At 36.1% G+C, this 18,975-nt stretch overlaps 1 protein-coding gene across 6 annotated transcripts in view; it reads left to right on the top strand.

The window, feature by feature from the left end:
* The window catches only part of PPP2R3A (protein phosphatase 2 regulatory subunit B''alpha), a 219,486-nt gene that overhangs the window by 149,714 nt on the left and 50,797 nt on the right, over positions 1-18,975 (top strand). For all 6 annotated transcript variants that reach the window (XM_059065088.2, XM_067033743.1, XM_067033744.1 and 3 more), the window contains 2 exons: positions 1,849-1,897; positions 2,358-2,447. In XM_059065088.2, the coding sequence (XP_058921071.1) occupies positions 1,849-1,897; positions 2,358-2,447 (139 nt within the window). The remainder of the gene's footprint in view (positions 1-1,848; positions 1,898-2,357; positions 2,448-18,975) is intronic.

The raw sequence follows: 18,975 nt of genomic DNA, 5'->3' as shown, positions 1-18,975 counted from the left end.
TGTGCAGTGGGAAACCAAAAAATTAATGTGACTCACTTTATTGTGATATTCACTTTATTGAGGTGGCCTGGAACTGAACCCACAATATCTCTGAGGTATGCCTATAGTCATACATTCCTGTTACAAGAATAGCATAAAGATGGAGATATTTATAGGGGTATCAGGCCAACCTTGTTAGCTATGCACCTTCTAATTACCAGTGGCCAGATCATCTGTATAACATGAGCTAGTCTCCAGAGGTCATACAAAATGTTGGCTCTAAAGCGCCTTCTCTGGCTGGCATAACCATAGTTCTCATTAAGCCCTAAAATATTGTATATACACATAGAGTAACTCATTAGAGGCATGTTAAAGGAATGAAGTCCAGAAAAGCAGGCATCTAGGCCTGCATAATGCAGGAGCCACTGAAACTCTGTGTAATTGCCCACCCACTAATCTGTCCTTAATGGGACAACATGATCTTAAGTTTCAGGAGCTTAATCCTTCTAACTCTAAAGAAAGACTTTCAAAAAGACTTTAGCTTCAGAATTAAATACCATTGCCTTTCCTATATAGCCCTCTTCTGTTCTATTTCCTCTTATTACCAAATTATTAACCCCATAAACCAGTGCTCAACAAACTCTAGGGGGCCCTTATTCAACATTTGGTATGTGGCCAGGAATGGCAGTGCTGACACTCATATTCTCAATATTCTTCAACCAAATCAATTAACCTTTATGTTGAGCGTACCTAACACTGTGCAGAAGAGTTACAGCTGGTAGCTGCTAACTCTAATGATATCATCACTAGTTCTGAAGTTTTAGTGTTAATGATATCATCACTAATTCTGAAGTTTTAGTGTACATGCCATTGGCTGGGGCACTTGTTAAAAGAACAGATTCCTATCCTCACTACATCCCTAGGTCTGAGATCCACTGTTATCTCCTTTTTTTAACTAATGCTTTTGGTTACTTTGAACTCACAATGAGGTACACTGATAAGATTACCTAGGATCTATCATCAAAAGCAACATACTATCTTAAGATATAATCGTCCCTCTGAATAAAACTTACTGATGGAATTTATTTTAAAACGGTATGTTATATCATGTTATATCCTGGATTTTTATAGGATGAGAGTATAAGAAAAGTATTTGTGGTATGTTTTAGTATCTTTTATAAAACTCTACCTGAAAATCAGTTCTCCATTGTTTTACTCAAATTCCCCAACAATCAGTTTCCCCCCCTTGAATTTAATGCTAGGATAAAATCTGTCTTGTTTTAGGGGGAAAGTTGTCTTGTCTCATTAGATAACAAGATCAATACAAATTTTGTACATTTTTGTCTTAGTTGTCAGGATATTCAGAACCAATTCGATGCTCAACTATATTAATACATCCCAGCTATCAAGGCACATCCATTTGCCTGTTCTTTTTTAAATGATTGATTGATTGATAGAGTAAGCCATCTCAAATTCCTGCGTTCAAAAAGTATCAGTTATACATAAGTAAAAATTTAACTACTCGGGCTTCCCTCGTGGTGCAGTGGTTGAGAATCCGCCTGCCGATGCAGGGGACACGGGTTCATGCCCCGGTCCGGGAAGATCCCACATGCCGCGGAGCGGCTGGGCCCGTGAGCCATGGCCGCTGAGCCTGCGCGTCCGGAGCCTGTGCTCCGCAATGGGAGAGGCCACAACAGTGAGAGGCCCGCAAACCACAAAAAAAAAAAAAAAAAAAAAAAAAAACTACTCATATTCTCATCATGGAAGATTATTAAGTTTTAGCTTGTGGCTACTTGAAAATAAATTTGCCAAAAATACTGCCTTTTGGAGCATGTTTTAACTAGCTTTGTACTTTTTATTTACATTTAGCTTCATCAAACAGGATTATTGAAAGGATATTCTCTGGGGCAGTAACAAGGTAAGCAAAAGCATCTGAGTTTTAAAGTGAACTACAAGTAATACTTTAACAATGTCATTTTAGTAAGGCTTCCTGCATAATTTGTCAGTGCTGTAGGTCAGATAATACCCTACAAAACATGCAGTTGTGGCTTCATACAAGATGGCGGTAATTCTTTAATATATGGGCATTAGTCCTTTATCAAAATACAGATCACAGTATTTAACCTGCTGATTATTTGTATTCAAATTAGAAACCAGATTTCTTTTTTCATATCTGCAAATGCTTTCTGATTTCATCCTCTAGGCATTTGAAAATAAGATAGGCAGTGGAAGGGGTTGCCCTTTGTGAGGTTTCCAGCATTCTATTTTTTTTTTAACTTAATTTCCAAAGAAATGTTACTTTATTTCTTAGTCTCTCATAGTACTAAATTTATCTGAGTAATTGCTCAGGAAACTTTATAATTGTGTGTTTTCTTCAGGGGAAAAACAGTACAGAAAGAGGGAAGAATGAGCTATGCAGATTTTGTTTGGTTTTTGATTTCTGAGGAAGACAAAAGGAACCCCACCAGGTATGACTTTTGAGTTTCCTTTGCCAAGATGTTAAACACATGAGCAAAGCTTGAAAAATTCATGATTTATACCTAGTGAATGCCAGCTCAACTAGGGGTGCCAAGATGGGTTTGACTTAGTCTCTGCCCTCAGACTGAATGTACAGCCACGATGTATCAAGAGAAGTGCTCTTACCCCTGGAAACAAAGGTGAAGTGGCATGTGAGCTGGCCCTGAAGGATATTAAGCATTTATATGGAATATGGGAATAGATACTGTGGATTTTAGTTGTTTCATGATCTTCCTTGTTCAGTAGTAAATTGGAGAGGAAAGAAGAGCAAACTGTGGATGACTAGTATATGAGAACACGCCCTCATTCTCCGGGTTAGAATCATCTCTCCCTTTCCTTGGCATACCTTGATTTGTTGCTATGAGTTTATCCATCTGTTTCTTACACCTCTATAACACTGTGTTACACAAGTTAGGAATAAAAAGAAGAGAGGGACATAGATTTTTGTGTCCCTCTCTTCTTTTTATTCCTAGCTTGTGTAACACAGTGTCCTGCACATAGCTTCTGCTCAGTACCAAGGGAGGGAGAGTCTGCAGTCCCTGATGCTGCTTGCTGGTATTACTGACTCAGCTGTCTGCATGTTAGTTCAAAATGTTATCTAAATGTTGGATATATGGTTTGGAAATCATTGAAATGGAAATAAATTTAATTTATTTCCTGGGCAGCATGTTGTCTATTTCAAAGATAGTAATTTGTTGTTCATGTAGACAACTTAGAAAACATGGCTAAAGCAGAAGAAAATAAATTTTAATACTGAACACTCAGAAAAAGACACTTAAAAATTGGTATGTGGGGCTTTCCTGCTGGTGCAGTGGTTGAGAGTCTGCCTACTGATGCAGGGGATACAGGTTCATGCCCTGGTCTGGGAAGATCCCACATGCTGCAGAGCAGCTGGGCCCGTGAGCCATGGCCACTGAGCCTGCGCATCCGGAGCCTGTGCTCCACAACGGGAGAGGCCACAACAGTGAGAGGTCCGCGTACAGCAAAAAAAAAAAAAAAAAAGAGTTAAAGTGTCCCACTTAGAAAATATTCACATAAATGTAAAAGAAAGCAATAAAGGAAAAATAGAGGAAAAACTCTAAGACACATAAAAAACAAAAAGTAAAATGGCAGACGTAAGTCCAACTCTAACAATAATAACATTAAACGTGAATGGATTAATCGTTTCATCAAAAAAATGCAGAGATTTTCAGACTGGATCAAAATAAAAAACATTTTCTGGATACAATTCTGTGCTGTCTATATGAGACAGATTAGATTTAAAGATACAAGGGGGGGAAAAGGAAAAGGAAGGATCAAGATATGCCATGCAAACAACAATCATAAGAAACCTGGAGTGGCTATATAAATATCAGAGGACATAGACTTCAAAACAAAAATTGTTAACTAGAGACAAGGACATTCTATTTCCTGAAAAGGTCAATCCAACAGAAAGACATTACAATTATAAACATATATGCACGTAACAACACAGAACCCTAAAAATACATGAAACAAAAACTGACAGAATTGCAAGGAGAAGTAAATAATTCAATATTTGGAGACTTCAGTACCCCACTTTCAGTGATGGACAGTCAGGAAGAAGTTCAACAAGGAAATAAAAGTCATGAACAATACTATAAACAAAACTATAAATCAGCTGGACCTAACACATATCTATAGAACTCCCCACCTAAGAACAGCCGAATATATCAATATATTCTTCTCAAGTGCACATGGAACATTCTCCAGGATAGAGTATGTATTAGGCCATATAATAGCCTCAAAAAATATAAAAAGTGAAATTACACAAATTATGTTCTCTGACCACAATGGAATAAAATTAACAGAAAGAAATTTGAGGATTCACAAATATGCAGAAACAATGCACTGCTTAAATAACCAATGGATCAAAGAAGCATACCTAAAGGAAATTAGGAAATAATTTGAAATGAATGAAAATGAAGGAACATACCAAACTTTAAGATGAACAAAAAGGAAAACATAGTATAACAAGACTTATGGGATGAAGCTGTAAATCCATCTATTGAAAAAGAAGAAATGTCTTAAATCAATAACCTAACCTTCCACTTTTAGACACTGGGAAACAAGAGCAAATGAAGTATAGCAAACAGAAAAAAAAATAAAGATTAAAATTGATAAATTAGAGAATAGGAAAACGGAGAAAGTCAATGGAGCCAAAAGTCAGTTCTTTTGAAAACATCAGTAATGTTGATAAGGCTTTAGCTATACTGATCAAGAAAAAAAAGAGAACGTACAAATTATTAAGGTCAGAATTAAGAGGGAACATGACTACTGACCATAAAGGAATGAAAAGGATTATAGTATATATATATATTATATATAACAACTTTATGCTAACAAATTAGGTAACAGACAAAATGAACAAATTCCTAGAGAGAGCCAAACTACTGAATTGGTTCAAGAAGAAATTAAAAATCTGAATAAGAAAAACAGTCCCGGGCTGAGGTGGCTTCACTAAAGGATGCTACCAAACACTTTTAAAAAATAACAGTTTTGGGCTTCCCTGGTGGCACAGTGGTTGAGAGTCCGCCTGCCGATGCAGGGGACACGGGTTCGTGCCCCGGTCCGGGAAGATCCCACATGCCGCAGAGCAGCTGGGCCTGTGAGCCATGGCCGCTGAGCCTACGCGTCCGGAGCCTGCGCTCCTCAATGGGAGAGGCCACAACAGTGAGAGGCCCGCGTACCACAAAAGAAAAAAAAAAAAAACTCTAAGAAAAAACAAAAGAGGAAGGAACACTTCCAAATTCATTTTATAAGGCCAGTATTACCCAGATACCAAAACCAGACAAAACATTACAAGAAAACTGTAAACCGCTATCCTTTATGAATATAGATACAAAAATACTCAACAAAATTAGGAAACAATCTATCAAAATATGAAAAAGATTATATACCATGACAAAGTGAGACTTATCCCAAAAATGCAAGGTTTACCATCTAAAAACCAAGCAATGTAACACATCATATTAATAGAACAAAGGATAAAAAACACATGATCAGCCCAGTAGTCTCAGCAAAAGCAGTTGAAAAAGTTCAACATTGCTTCATGATTTAAAAAAAAAAAAAACCAGATTAAACATGGACAGGAATTTCCTTGACCAGATAAAGCATATCTATGAAAAACCTACAGCTAACAACTAGTTAATGTGAAAGTTTGAATGCTATTTTTCAAAGATCGGGAAAAAGACAAGGATATCAGCTCTATTCAACACTGGATCCTAGACAGGATTATCAGGCAAGAAAATGAAATAAAAAGCATACAAATTGGAAAGGAAGAAGGAAAATTATTTTTTTATGTAACTTTTTAAATTTATTAATTTATTTATTTTTGGCTGTGTTGGGTCTTCATTGCTGTGTGCAGGCTTTCTCTAGTTGCAGCGAGCGGGGGCTACTCTTTGTTGCAGTGTATGGGCTTCTCGTTGTGGAGCATGGGCTGTAGGCTTGTGAGCTTCAGTAGTTGTGGCACACAGGCTCAGTAGTCGTGGCTTGCGGGCTCTAGAGCGCAGACTCAGTAGTTGTGACACACGGGCTTAGTTGCTCCGCAGCATGTAGGATCTTCCTGGACCAGGGCTCAAACCTGTGTCCCCTGTGTTGGCAGCTGGATTCTTAACCACTGCGCCACCAGTGAAGTCCCAAAAACTATCAATTAAAATATGATAGTATATACAGGAAATCCTAAGAAATCAACCAACAAACTGTTAGAACTTAATAAAGGTTAATTTCAATTTACAAAATCAGTTTACAAGATTGATATAATACATAATATCAATTTACAAAAATCAATTGTTTCTGTGCATGAACAATGAAAAATCCAAAAATGAAATTAAGAAAATAATTCCATTTATAATAGCAGCAAAAAGAATAAAATACCTAGGAATAAATTTAACAAAAGAAGCATAAAAGTTATACTGTGAGAACTATAAAATATTGTTGAAAGAAACTAAGGAAGATCTAAATGAAACAAAGATATCCCATGTTCATGGATCAGAAGGCTTAATATTGTCAGCATGGCAATACTCCCCAAACTGATCTGTAGATTCAAAGCAATTCCTAACAAAATCTCAGCTACTTTTTTGTTGTTGTTTTTGCAGTAATGGAAAAACTGAATCTTGAATTCATATGAAAAAATAAAAGGATCAGGGTAAGCAAAACAATCTTGAAAAAGAATAAGATTATAGGACTTATACTTTCTGATTTCAAAATATACAAAGCTGAGGTAAAGACCATATAATACTAGCATAAAGACAGACATACAGATAAATGGAATTGAATTAGGAGTCCAGAAGTAAATCCTCAGATTTATGGTAACTGATTTTCAACAAGGATCTTAAGACACAATTCAATGGGGGAAAAAATGTCTTGTAACAAGTGGTGCTGGACACTGGATATCTACATGCAAAAGAATGAATTTGGACTCCTACCTCATGTTATACAAAAAAATTAGCTCAAATGGATCACAGACCTAAATGTAAAAGCTAAAACTATAAAAAGTTGCAGAAGAAAGTATAGGAGTAAATTTTCACGACCTTGGTTAGATGCAGTTTCTTAGATGACACCAGAACCACAAACAACAAAAGAAAACAATGAATGAATTGGACTTCATCAAAATTTTTAAAATTTATGCTTCAAAAAACAACATCAAGGACATGAAGGATAACTCACAGCATGTGAGAAAATATTTTTAGATGATATATCTGATACATAACTTGTATCTAGAATATATAAATAACATAAATAACACAACTCAATAATAAAAAGACAGATTACTCAATTTTAAAATGAGCAAAGGATCTGAATAGACATTTCTCCAAAGAAGATATCTATACAGCCAATAAGCACATAACAAGATTCTTGATATCACTATCAAAGAAATGCAAATCAAAACCACAGTGAGATACCACTTTACACCCACTGGGATAGCTATGAATAAAAAGTCAGATAATAAACAAGTGTTGGCAAAGATGTGGAGAAATGGGAACCCTCATACACTGCTATTGGGAGCTATTGGGAATGTAAAATGCAGCAGCTGCTATGGAAAACACTGAAAGTTCCTCAAATGGTTACAGTGTTACCATATGACCCAGAAATTCCACTGCTAGGAATATACCCAAGAGAAATGAAAACATATCCACACAAAAACTTGTACACCCATACAAGTTTCATAGCATCACTATTTTCAGTGGCCAAAATATGGAACACCCAAATGTCTATCAATTAATGAATGGAAAAACAAATGTGATATATCCATATAATCTAATCTAGCAATAAAAAATATGAAGTACTACATACTATAATATAGTTGAATCTTGAAAACATTATATAGATTAAAAGACATCAATCACAAAAGACTACATATTGTATGAATACATTTATATGAGTTGTCCAAAACAGATGAATCTATAGATACAGAAGGTACATTAGTAGTTGCCTAGGCCATGAGGGACCTGGAGAGACAGGGGTGGGGCAGGGAATGACGTATAAGTGCTACTAGGTATGGAGTTTCTTTTTTGGATGTGATAAAAGTTAACTGTGGTGATGATTATACAACTCTGTGGATATACTAAAAAGCATTTGATCATACATTTTAGATGGATGAATTGTATGATATGTGAAATATATCTCAATAAAGCTGTTTAAAAAGAAGAGTTGAGATAATACAAAGTATACTCTCTGACCATAATGGAATTAATGTAAAAATCAATAAGAGAAGGATGACTGGAAATTAAACAACACAATTCTAAATAATCCTTGGGTCCAAAAGAATGTATCAAGAGAAATTAGATATTCAAAAGATAAAGGAATACTACAAATGACATACACACACATGTAAATGTGGTGACTTAAATGAAATGGACCAATTCCATTAAAGTCACAAGTTAACAAAAGTTGTCCAAGGAGAAATACATAACCTTAATAGTCTTGTATCTATTAAAGAAAATTGAATTCATAGTTTAAAACTTTCTGAAAAAGAAATCTCTCAGCCCGGATAATTTCACTACTGTATTCTTCCAAACATCTGAAGAAGAAATATCAAATTCTGTACTACTTCTTCCAGAAAACAGAAAAGGAGGGAACAATTTCCAGGTTATTTTATGAAACCAGCATTACCTTGATACCAAAACCAGACAGACACATACAAGAAAATAAAACTACAGACCAACATCCCTCATGAAGATAGACCCAAAAATCATTAATAGAATACTAGCAAGTGAAAGCTCAACTTCTCAACCTCTCAGGCCCCTCTTCCAAAATCAGCAGATGCCCCAAGGGAAAGATGGTCACAAATGCTAAGCTCCTCCTTTCTGGATTTCCTTCTACATCTGGAAACCATAGTTCTTCACTGCCCTGTTAATAGTCCAGTGCCTTTAAAAAGGATTTTTACTGCATATTTTCTCAGTGGGAGGGTTAATCCAAAACAATTAGTTCATCATTACCAGAAGCAGAACCCTTCAGATCAACTTTTCATATCTTGAGATACATAACTCGATCTTTAACTTATAGAAATATTGCCAAAAGAGGTTTTTAAGTCAGAAGCTTTCTTTTGTGCCCCTTTTCTGCCTTGCATGTTGCCTTTCTCCTACCTAACAGCTAACATGTTGTTGAGGCCTTATTCTTTGCCAGGTAACAACTGTTTCATATGTGATGGCTTGTTTAATCTTCATATCACTATGAGTTTAGGTGTCAGTGTTCCCATTTTACAGTTGAGGAAACAGACGCTCTGAGAGATTGCACACCTACAAAGTGACCTAGCTTGGATTCAAGTCCAGGTCTGTATCACTCCAAATTCTGGACTGTTTATCACTATAAGGTATGGCCTGTCATGTGAGACAGCATGTTTGCATGTCTGTCTTCTTACCAGCTAGGCTATGGAATCCCTAAAAGAGCATTCTCTTGGTGTCCTGAAATTCCTTATTGCTTAAGAGACTCAAAATTAGGCATTGGCCTAATTTGTCTCCTTGGCTTCTACTGGCACTTACGAGGCACCCAGAGTATTTGTTCTCAGTGCTTTACATTATCTTACAAAAGCAGAATGTGATCAGAAGACAGTTAAACCTCACTGTTGTAAAGTAATGAAGAAAATATCTATACATCAAAATCAAACACTTATTTAAAACCTAGTAGAAATCAGATTTGTGGCTTACAAATGACATGGGTAGAAAAAAATGTATTTCATGAAAGAAGTAATATACTCACTGAAGTGTGATAAGTGCTGTGTAAAATACGACGTAAAAAATTGTGATCTTGAGTCTTTCCTATGCCTGGTCCTGTCAGGGTTAGATATGGAAAGTGTCTTTGGATAGATTATTTTTTGTGGACAGGCTCTTGCAGCCAACCCTCTTTTGGTATGTCCTTTAACCACCCCTCTGATCTGGCTGTTTATCACGTTCTGCTTCTGCCTTGGTCTTCTGACTAGGTGTCCTTTCCAGCAACTATTCATTCACCTTTATGTCTGAGGACACTAGGCCAGTGCCCTTGAAGGTAGTAGGTGCTGAAATATGTATACTGAATATACAAAGGAATATATATTTAGTTAATCCCTAAGTAATAACGAAGTTCCCTGTAACTTGTTTCTTCAGTAGCTTATAGGAGTTTATGTCAGGGCTAAGACATTTCTGGTCCAGAAGTTAATTTCATTCAGCCTGAGAACAAGGCCAAAAGGTAATCTTGTTTATGGCTATAATTGTACAAATACAATCTGTAATGAATATGCTTTAAAACCAAAAATTGGTGAAATATAGCAAAAATTTAACACTGGTTCTCTCTGGGTAGTTACTCCTTTTTTGTGCTTTTCTGTTTTCCAGTTTTCTTGCAATGAATAGTCATTACTTCTAGACCTAAGAAAATATTACCTTTAAAACTTTAGAGAGTATCTATTATTTTCAATAAGAAAATTCCCTCTGAACATGTCCTATAAGTATTTAACCATCCAGTAGCCCCTGCTTCTAAACTTCCGGGGACAAATAGCTATCTACTGAGGTATATTATTTTATTTTTCCAGCTCTGAGCCTTAAAACGTTTTCCCTTCTTTGTGCATTGATCCTTTTTATGCTAATACTCACAGAATTACATCAGATTCATCTACCACACGATATTCTTTCAAACATTATATTTAAAGGCAGCTCTTATGTGACTTTGGCAAATATTGAGGCAGTTTATTTGTCTCTTTCTTTGTGTTCTAGCTTTGATTCTCTTTTATGAGCTATTACAAAGAACTGAAGTATATGCTTTAGCTTTATTTATTTTATAGACTCTTTTATCTTAGTTCTTAATTGAAAATGCAACTGACTTTAGTTTATATTTCTCAGTAAAATAAGTTGCCTTTCACTAAAGTCCTATTAGATAATTGCCAAAATCAAGAGGTACTTCCTTCCTACTGTCCTAATTTCTATTATCCTAAGATAAGTAAGAAGGAATTTCAAGACACCAAGAGGCCTTAAAGACCAGAGGACAGTCTACTGCTTCTTTTTGTACTAAAACATTATTACTTAAAAAGTAATGATACAGTGGTAAAAGAGCCACATATTACCAAATTTACTGCAGCCCTCTGCTCATGAAGTCTGTGTCCTCAAGGTTTTTCTCACAATCAAGAAATCAGGTCTGTCTCCTCAAGGTTTTTCTCACAATCACAAATCATGAAATCATGTTTCAAAGTGGGGCAGTATTAAAACCCTGAGAGTAGATGTGATATGACAGCCAAACTCTATTACCTCATGTTCATTGGCTCCAGTGAATGTCTCCTCTGTTCTTTGATGGTAATGTTAAACATCAAGCTAGTACAATTTTAAAAATAGATTTCTCAAAAGAATTTTGCAAGTATTACAGTTTAATTTATTACAGTAATATAAACTTTATCTTTTGGAATACAGGTGCATTACAGATCTTAGTGTGACTTACTTGAAAACAATTAATAGTTATAACTTAGTTATTTTCACCTTTTTCTCCTTAAAAGAGATTGTTTAAAACCATTAAGTGTATAGAGTTTCTCAGTATAGCTTAAGGCCTACAAATGGTAATTTAACCAAGAGTCTCTTGGAACTTTCTCTTGAGAAGTTTTAAATTACCGTGAATCAGTGGCTCTTTATAGAAAAATATTGTTCCCTGTTACCAATTAATGCTATTATAGCTTCATATTCTATGATGAATTAGTGACATGGCTGTCTGTACTTTCTACTATAAGTGACATTGCTCAATGATAAAGTGGCCATAGTAGAGTGTGGGTAAGCTTCTGAATGAAGATAGCAACTTACCCACATATAGTACTTTTAGTCCCTCTTGAAATTCCACTAAAATGACAGTACAAAGATTTTTTTAAGGAATAAATGCATAATAACAAAGGAAAAAAGGAGAAAAAAAATAAGGATTTGGAAACCAGAAACTAAATAAATTTAGCACACTACCTGAAACCTAAGCCACCATAGGAAAAGACAAAGAAGCAACTGGATATATCGCAAAAACCTCCAAACATTCAGGACTTTGGGGTACCTGGAACATTGGAAGTAGGGGTGGGATAAAGATAGAACTAAAAATGAGGAGAGTTTATAGAAAGTTTCTTTAAGGAAACAGCTGATCTCCAGATCATCTCCTCTACCCAGGCAGGAGACTGGTGCTTTATTCCTTCAAGAGTATAAAATAGAGGGCCTCTGGACTGGGGAGCACTGGGCACAATTGAAGGTAGGGCTACCATATTGAAAACAGATGAAATGAGTGTATGCTTACTGAAAGCTAAGATGCCCAGTCTTTATCCCTTACTCAACTTTCAGAATCTTGGTAACCTGTCCTGAACCTCTAGGCAGGAGACAAAAAGATGCTTTTCTGGAAAATCTGGCCAGCCCAAGAATAAAGACCTGAAAATTTGACATTGGCTCAGCCCCAAGGAAAGAACCCAGGCAGATCATTTTACAGTAAAGCTCAGAGTCAACAAACCCATAAGCCAGAACTTCCAGTCAGCTTTTTAGCATCAACTCTTAAATATGAGCAGAGAACAAAGGATCACTAAATACCTAAGTAAACCTTCTTACATAAAAGATAGAGACCAAACAGATAGAAGTGGGGGGAAAGTAACTTGGATGAAACAGAATTCAGGGAGAAGAAACCTTCAGCAAAAACAACAAATACACTGTTACTAGTAGCCTCAGAGATAAGAGAAGAAATGAAATTCATAGAACATGAACAGAATGGTATTTTTTATAAAAGAAACATGCATGGAACCAAAAAAAGAACTCTGGAAAATCAAAATTATGATAGCAGGAAAAAAAATGTTCAGAAGATAAAGCTAGGTAGACCTCCCCAAAAGAACCCCCAAATTGAAGTAATATAATATAGAGACAATATATGAAAATTAGAAAGCCAATCCAAAAAGTCCAACATAACTAGAAACTGAAATATAAGATTTACATGGTAATTTTAAAATTCAGCCATAAGAGAGTGATGGCCACAAGATGGTAAGATATAAGTTTCCATTGCTCATCCCCTAACAGAAATACCAATCGAACAACTATCCATGAACAAAAATACCTTCACAAGAGCTAAGGATTCCAGGGCAGCACCAAAAGACCCAACCTTTGGGCCCACCTCAGCACCAGTTCAGCCCCCGTGTCCCCAGGCTCCAGACTCACCCCTGTATTTGAGTTCCAGGCTCACCCCAGCACCAGGCCAGCCCCTGCAACCCCAGACTCCAGGTAGGATATTGCTGACCCATCCTCCAGACTCACCCAGCACCAAGCCAACCCCTGTGGCCTCAGACTCATCCCAGTGCCAAACCAACCCTAGATACTCAGGTTCCAACAAACCCCAGTAGACCTCAATACTGGCCAACCCCCAGAGACCCAGGATCCAGACTCACCCTTGCAGATTCAGGTGTTAGGTACCACAGGCCCATCCCAGCATTAGGCCAGTCCCTGCAGGATCAGGCTGAAGACCCACCTATTACCATCAGCGCCCATGGACCCAGGCACAGGCCCCACTCACCTGCTGACCCAGGTACGTGAGCAGCCTACTCAAGTACTCCAGCAGTAAACCTGCTCACAGACCCACACTAGACAACCTGTCCAAAATCTCTGAATAAGGAGACTGCTGAAAGGATTTCCCTGCCGAAGCCAGTCTGTAAAGACTGAAATGCCTACTTCTTCAGAGGCAGAAACACCAATGCAATGTGACAAGAATCACAAATAATCAGGGAAGCATGACACAGTCAAAGGAACAAAATAAAACACCAATAACTTACCCTAAAGAAATTGAGATCTGTGAATTGCCTGACAGAGAATTCAAAATAATCATTTTAAAGGATCTCAGTGAGTACAAAAGAACACAGACAACTAAGCAAAATCAGGGAAACAATACATGAAGAAAATGAGAAGTTCAACAAAGAGAAATCATAAAAATGAACCAAACAAATTCAAAAACAAAAGAACACAATTACTGCACTGAAAAATTCTATAGAAAGCTTCAACAGAGCAATTAAACAAAAGAAAGAATCAGCATGAAAACAGGTCAGTTGAAATTACCCAATCAGAGAAAAAAGAATGAAAAGCCTCCAGGACTTTACACAAGACCATGAAAATAAACTATATGCATTATGGGAGTCCCAGAGGGAACAAAGAAAGAGAAAAGGGCAGAAAACTTATTGAAAGAAATAATGACAGAAAACTTCCCTAATCTGGAGAAGGAAATGAACATCCAGATCCATGTAGCCCAAGGAACCTCACATAGATAAAAATATTAAGAGATCTTCACCATAGCACATTACAATCAAATTCTCAAGTCAAAGACAATTTTGAAATCAGCAAGAGAAAACCAACTCATCACATACAAGGGAACTCTTATAAGACCAGCACTGTATTTCTTAGCATATACTTTGCAGACCAGGCAAGAGTAGCATGATATATTCAAACTGCTGAAAGAAAAAACTGTCAACCAAAAATGCTATGCTTGGCAAGGCTATAGTTCAGAAATAAAGGAGAGATAAAAACTTTCCCTGACAAAATCTGTGGGAGTTCATCATCACTAGACCTGCCTTACAAGAAATGCTAAAGAGAGTTCTTCAACCTTTCCTTAAAGGATGCCAACTAACATAAAAACATAGGAATTATAAAACTCACTGTAAAAGTAAGAATATAGTCAAGTTCAGAATATTTTGATACTATAAGGATGGTGCATAAATCACTTTTAACCCTGCTATAAAAGTTAAAGGGCAAAAGAATTGAACTAACTACAATAACTTTATAGTGAATACACAATCCATGAGTTATAAATTCTGACATCAACAACATAAAATGTGACAGGAGGAGAAGTTAAAACATAACAACTTTTATAACTATAAGATGTTTCATATAAGCCTCATGATAACCAAAAATAAGAAACCTGTAGTAGATACACAAAAGAGAAAGAGAAAGGAATCAAAGTACATCACTTCAAAAAAATCATCCACTGAAAAAGGAAGATAGCATGAAAGGAAGAAAGAGACAACAGAACTACAAAACAGTCAGAAACAAATTAACAAAATGGCAATAGTAAGTCCTTACCTATAAATAATTACTTTAAATGTAAATGGATCAAAATCACCAACCAAAAGACACAGAGTGGCTAAATGACTACAAACAAGATTGTACAGTATACTGCCTACAGGAGACTCATTTTAGCTTTAAGGACACACATAGCCTAAAAGTGAAGGGATGGAAAAAGATATTCCATGCAAATGGCAACAAAAAGAAAGCTGGGTTAGCTATCCTATGTCAGACAAAAGACTTTAAAATAAAGACTAATAAAAGAGAAAGAGGGACATTGCAGAATGACAGAGATCAATCCAACAGAAGATATAACAGTTGTAAGTATTTATCCACCCCAACATGTAAGAGCACCTAAATATATAAAGCAAATATTATCAGACTTAAATGGAGAAATAAACAGTACTACAATAACAGTAGGTTTCTTTACTACCCCACTTTCATCAATGCATAGATCATACAGACAGAAAGTCAATAAAGGAAATACTGGCCTTAAATGACATGTAGACCAAGTGGAACTAACAGACCTATACAGATCATGCAGATCATTCCATCCAATAGCAACAGGATACACATTATTTTCAAGTGCACATGGAACTTCCCCTAAGATCATATTTTAGGCTACAAAAAAGTCTTACTAAATTTTAAAAGATTGCGTTGTATCAAGTATCTTTTCTGACCACAGTGGTGTGAAAATAGAAATCAATAACAGAAGGAAAATTCACAAATGTGTGGGAAGTAAAAAACATTCCTGAATAACCAGTTAGTCAAAGAAGAAATCAAAAGGGAAACCAGAAAGTATCTTGAGACAAATAAGAATGGAAACATGCCAAAACTTATACAATGAAGGAAAATCAGTTCTAAGAAGGAAGTTTATAGCAATAAATGCCTACATTAAGAAAAAAAGAAAGATCTCAAATAACCTAACTTTACACCTCAAAAAAGTAAAAAAGCAGACTAAACCTGAAGTTAGAAGGAAGGAAGTGATAAAGATCAGAGCAGAAATAAATGAAATAGAGACTAGAAAAGATCAGTGAAACTAAGAGATGTTTTTTTGAAAGGATAAACAAAGTTGACAAACATTTAGCTGGACTAAGAAAAAGAGAAGACTCAAATAAAATTATAATTGAAGAGGAAGCATTACAACTGATACAGAAACACAAAAGATCATGTAAGACTACTGTAAATACTTATATGCCAACAAATTGGATAACCTAGAAGAATGGATAAATTCCTAGAAACATACAACCTACCAAGACTGAACAGGAAACCTGAATAGACCAATAACAAGTAAGGAGATAGAATCAGTAATCAGAAACCTCCCAAAAAAGAAAAGTCCGAGACCTAATGATTTCACAGTTGAATTCTACCAGTGAAAGAATGAATTCAAATTATTCTCAAACTCTTCCCAAAAAGTGAAGAGGAGAGAATACTCCCAAATTCATTTTATGAGACCAGCATTACTCTTGTACCAAAGTCAGATAAGGACACTATAAGAGAAGAAAACTATAAGCCAAGATCTCTGATAAACATAGATACAGAAATCCTCAACAAAACACTGGCAAACTGAATTCAACAACACATTAAAATGATCATACACCATGATCAAGTGGGGTTTATGCCTAGGATGCAAGGATGGTTTGACATGCAAATCTATAAATGTCATATACCACATTAAAAGAATAAAGGATAAAAGTTATATGATCAACTCAGTAGGTACAGAAAAGCATTTGACAAAATTGAACACCCTTTCATGATTAAAAAAAAAAAAAAAACCTCTTATCAAGTTAGGTGTAGAAGGAATGTACCTCAACATAATAAAGGCTATGTATGACAAGTCCACAGCTAACATAATACTCAATGGTAAAAAGGTGAAAGCTTTTCCTCTAAGATCAGGAACAAGACAAGGATACCCCACTCTTGCCACTTTTATTCAAGTGGAAGTCTTAGCCAGAATAATTAGGCAAGAAAAGTAAAAAAGAAGTATCCAAACCAGAGAGGAAGAAGTATATTTTTTTCTTTGCAAATGGCATATTATATATAGAAAACCCTTAAAGACCACAAAAAACTGTTAGAAAAAATAAATGAATTTCAGAAAGTTGCAGGATACAAAATGAACCTACAAAAATTAGTTGCATTCCTATACACTGACAACAAAGTATCTGAAAAGGGAATTAAGGAAATCATCCCATGTACAAAAGCATCAAATGAAATAAAGCACATATGAATACATTTAACCAAGAAGATTAGTACACTGAAATATATAAAATCTTAAAGAATATGAAGAGGACAGAAGAAAATGGAAACGTATCCCATCTTCATCAGTTGGAAGACTATTGTTAAAATATCCATGCTACTCAAAGTGATCTACAGAGTCAGTGCAATAACTATCAAAATTCCAATGACATTTTTACAAAAATAGAAGAACAATTCTAAAATTCATATGATACTAGAAAAGAACATGAAGCAATGTTAATGAACAAAAACAGAGCTGGAGGCATCACACTACCTGATTTCAAAATATACTACAAAGTTTTAATAAAATAGCATAGTACTGGCATAAAAACAGACATATATACTAATGGAACTGAGTAGAGAACCCAGAAATAAATCCATATATTTATGGTCAATCTTTTTTTTTTGGCTGTGTGGGTCTTTGTTGTTGCATGCAGGGGCTACTCTGTTGTGTGCAGGCTTCTCATTGTGGTGGCTTCTTTTGTTGTGGAACACAGGCTCTAGGAATGCAGGCTCCAGTAGTTGTGGCATGCGGGCTCAGTAGTTGTGGCACGCAGGCTCTAGAGCACAGGCTCAGTAGTTATGGCGCACGGGCTTAGTTGCTGTGCAGCATGTGGGATATTCCCGGACCAGGGCTCAAACCCATGTCCGCTGCATTGGCAGGCAGATTCTTAACCACTATGCCACCAGTGAAGTCCCTAGTCAATTGGTCTTTTTCAAAGGTGCCAAGAACACACATGAGGAAAGGACAGTCTCTTCAATAAAGGGTGTTGGAAAAAAATAATAAAAGGTGTTGGAAAAACTGGTTATCCATATGTAGAAGAATGAAATGGAACCATTATCTCACTCCATATAAAAAATCAACTCAACATGGACTGAAGAATTAAATGTAAGACCTGAAACTATAAAACTACTAGAAGAAAACATAGGGGACAAGCTTCTTGACACTGATTTGTGGGGGTGGGGGAATATATCCCAAAAGCACAAGCAACAAAAACAAAAACAGACAAATAGAATTGAATCAAACTAAAAAGTTCCTAGTAGGAAACAATCAACAGAGTGAAGAGAGAACCTATGGAATGGGAGAAAGTATTTGCAAACCATACATCTGATATTGAAAATATTATAAGGAACTCTAACAACACAATACCAAGAAAACAACTCATTTTAAAAATAGACAAACAGGGGACCTCCCTGGTGGTCCAGTGGGTAAGATTCCATGCCCCCAATGCAGGGGGTCCAGGTTCAATCCCTGGTTGGGGAACTAGATCCCACATGCCTGCCACAACTAAGAAGCCCGCACGTGCAACTAAGAAGTCTGCATGCTGTAACTAAAGATCCTGCATGCCACAACTAAGACCCAGCACAGCCAAAATAATATAAATAAATAAATAATAAAAATAGACAAAGGACATGAATAGACATTTCTCAAAAGGAGACATACAAATGGCCAACAGATAAATGAAAAGATGCTGAATATTGCTAATCATCAGGGAAATACAAATCGGAACCACAAGAAGATTTCACCTCAGACCTGTGAGAATGGATTTTATCAAGAAGACAAAAGGTTAACAAATGAGGATGTAGAGAAAAGGGATCCCTGGTACACTGTTGATGGGAATGTAAATTGGTACAGCCATTATAGTAAAGAGTACGGAAGGTTCCTCAAAAAATTAAAAATAAAACTAACTTATGATCCAGCAAATCTACTTCTAGG

The sequence above is a fragment of the Kogia breviceps genome, chromosome 5, assembly GCF_026419965.1.
Source record: "Kogia breviceps isolate mKogBre1 chromosome 5, mKogBre1 haplotype 1, whole genome shotgun sequence".
In the NCBI taxonomy this organism is placed as follows: Eukaryota; Metazoa; Chordata; class Mammalia; order Artiodactyla; family Physeteridae; genus Kogia; species Kogia breviceps.
Note: the sequence above shows the minus strand (reverse complement) of the source record. Positions and strands in the feature narration are given on the sequence as shown.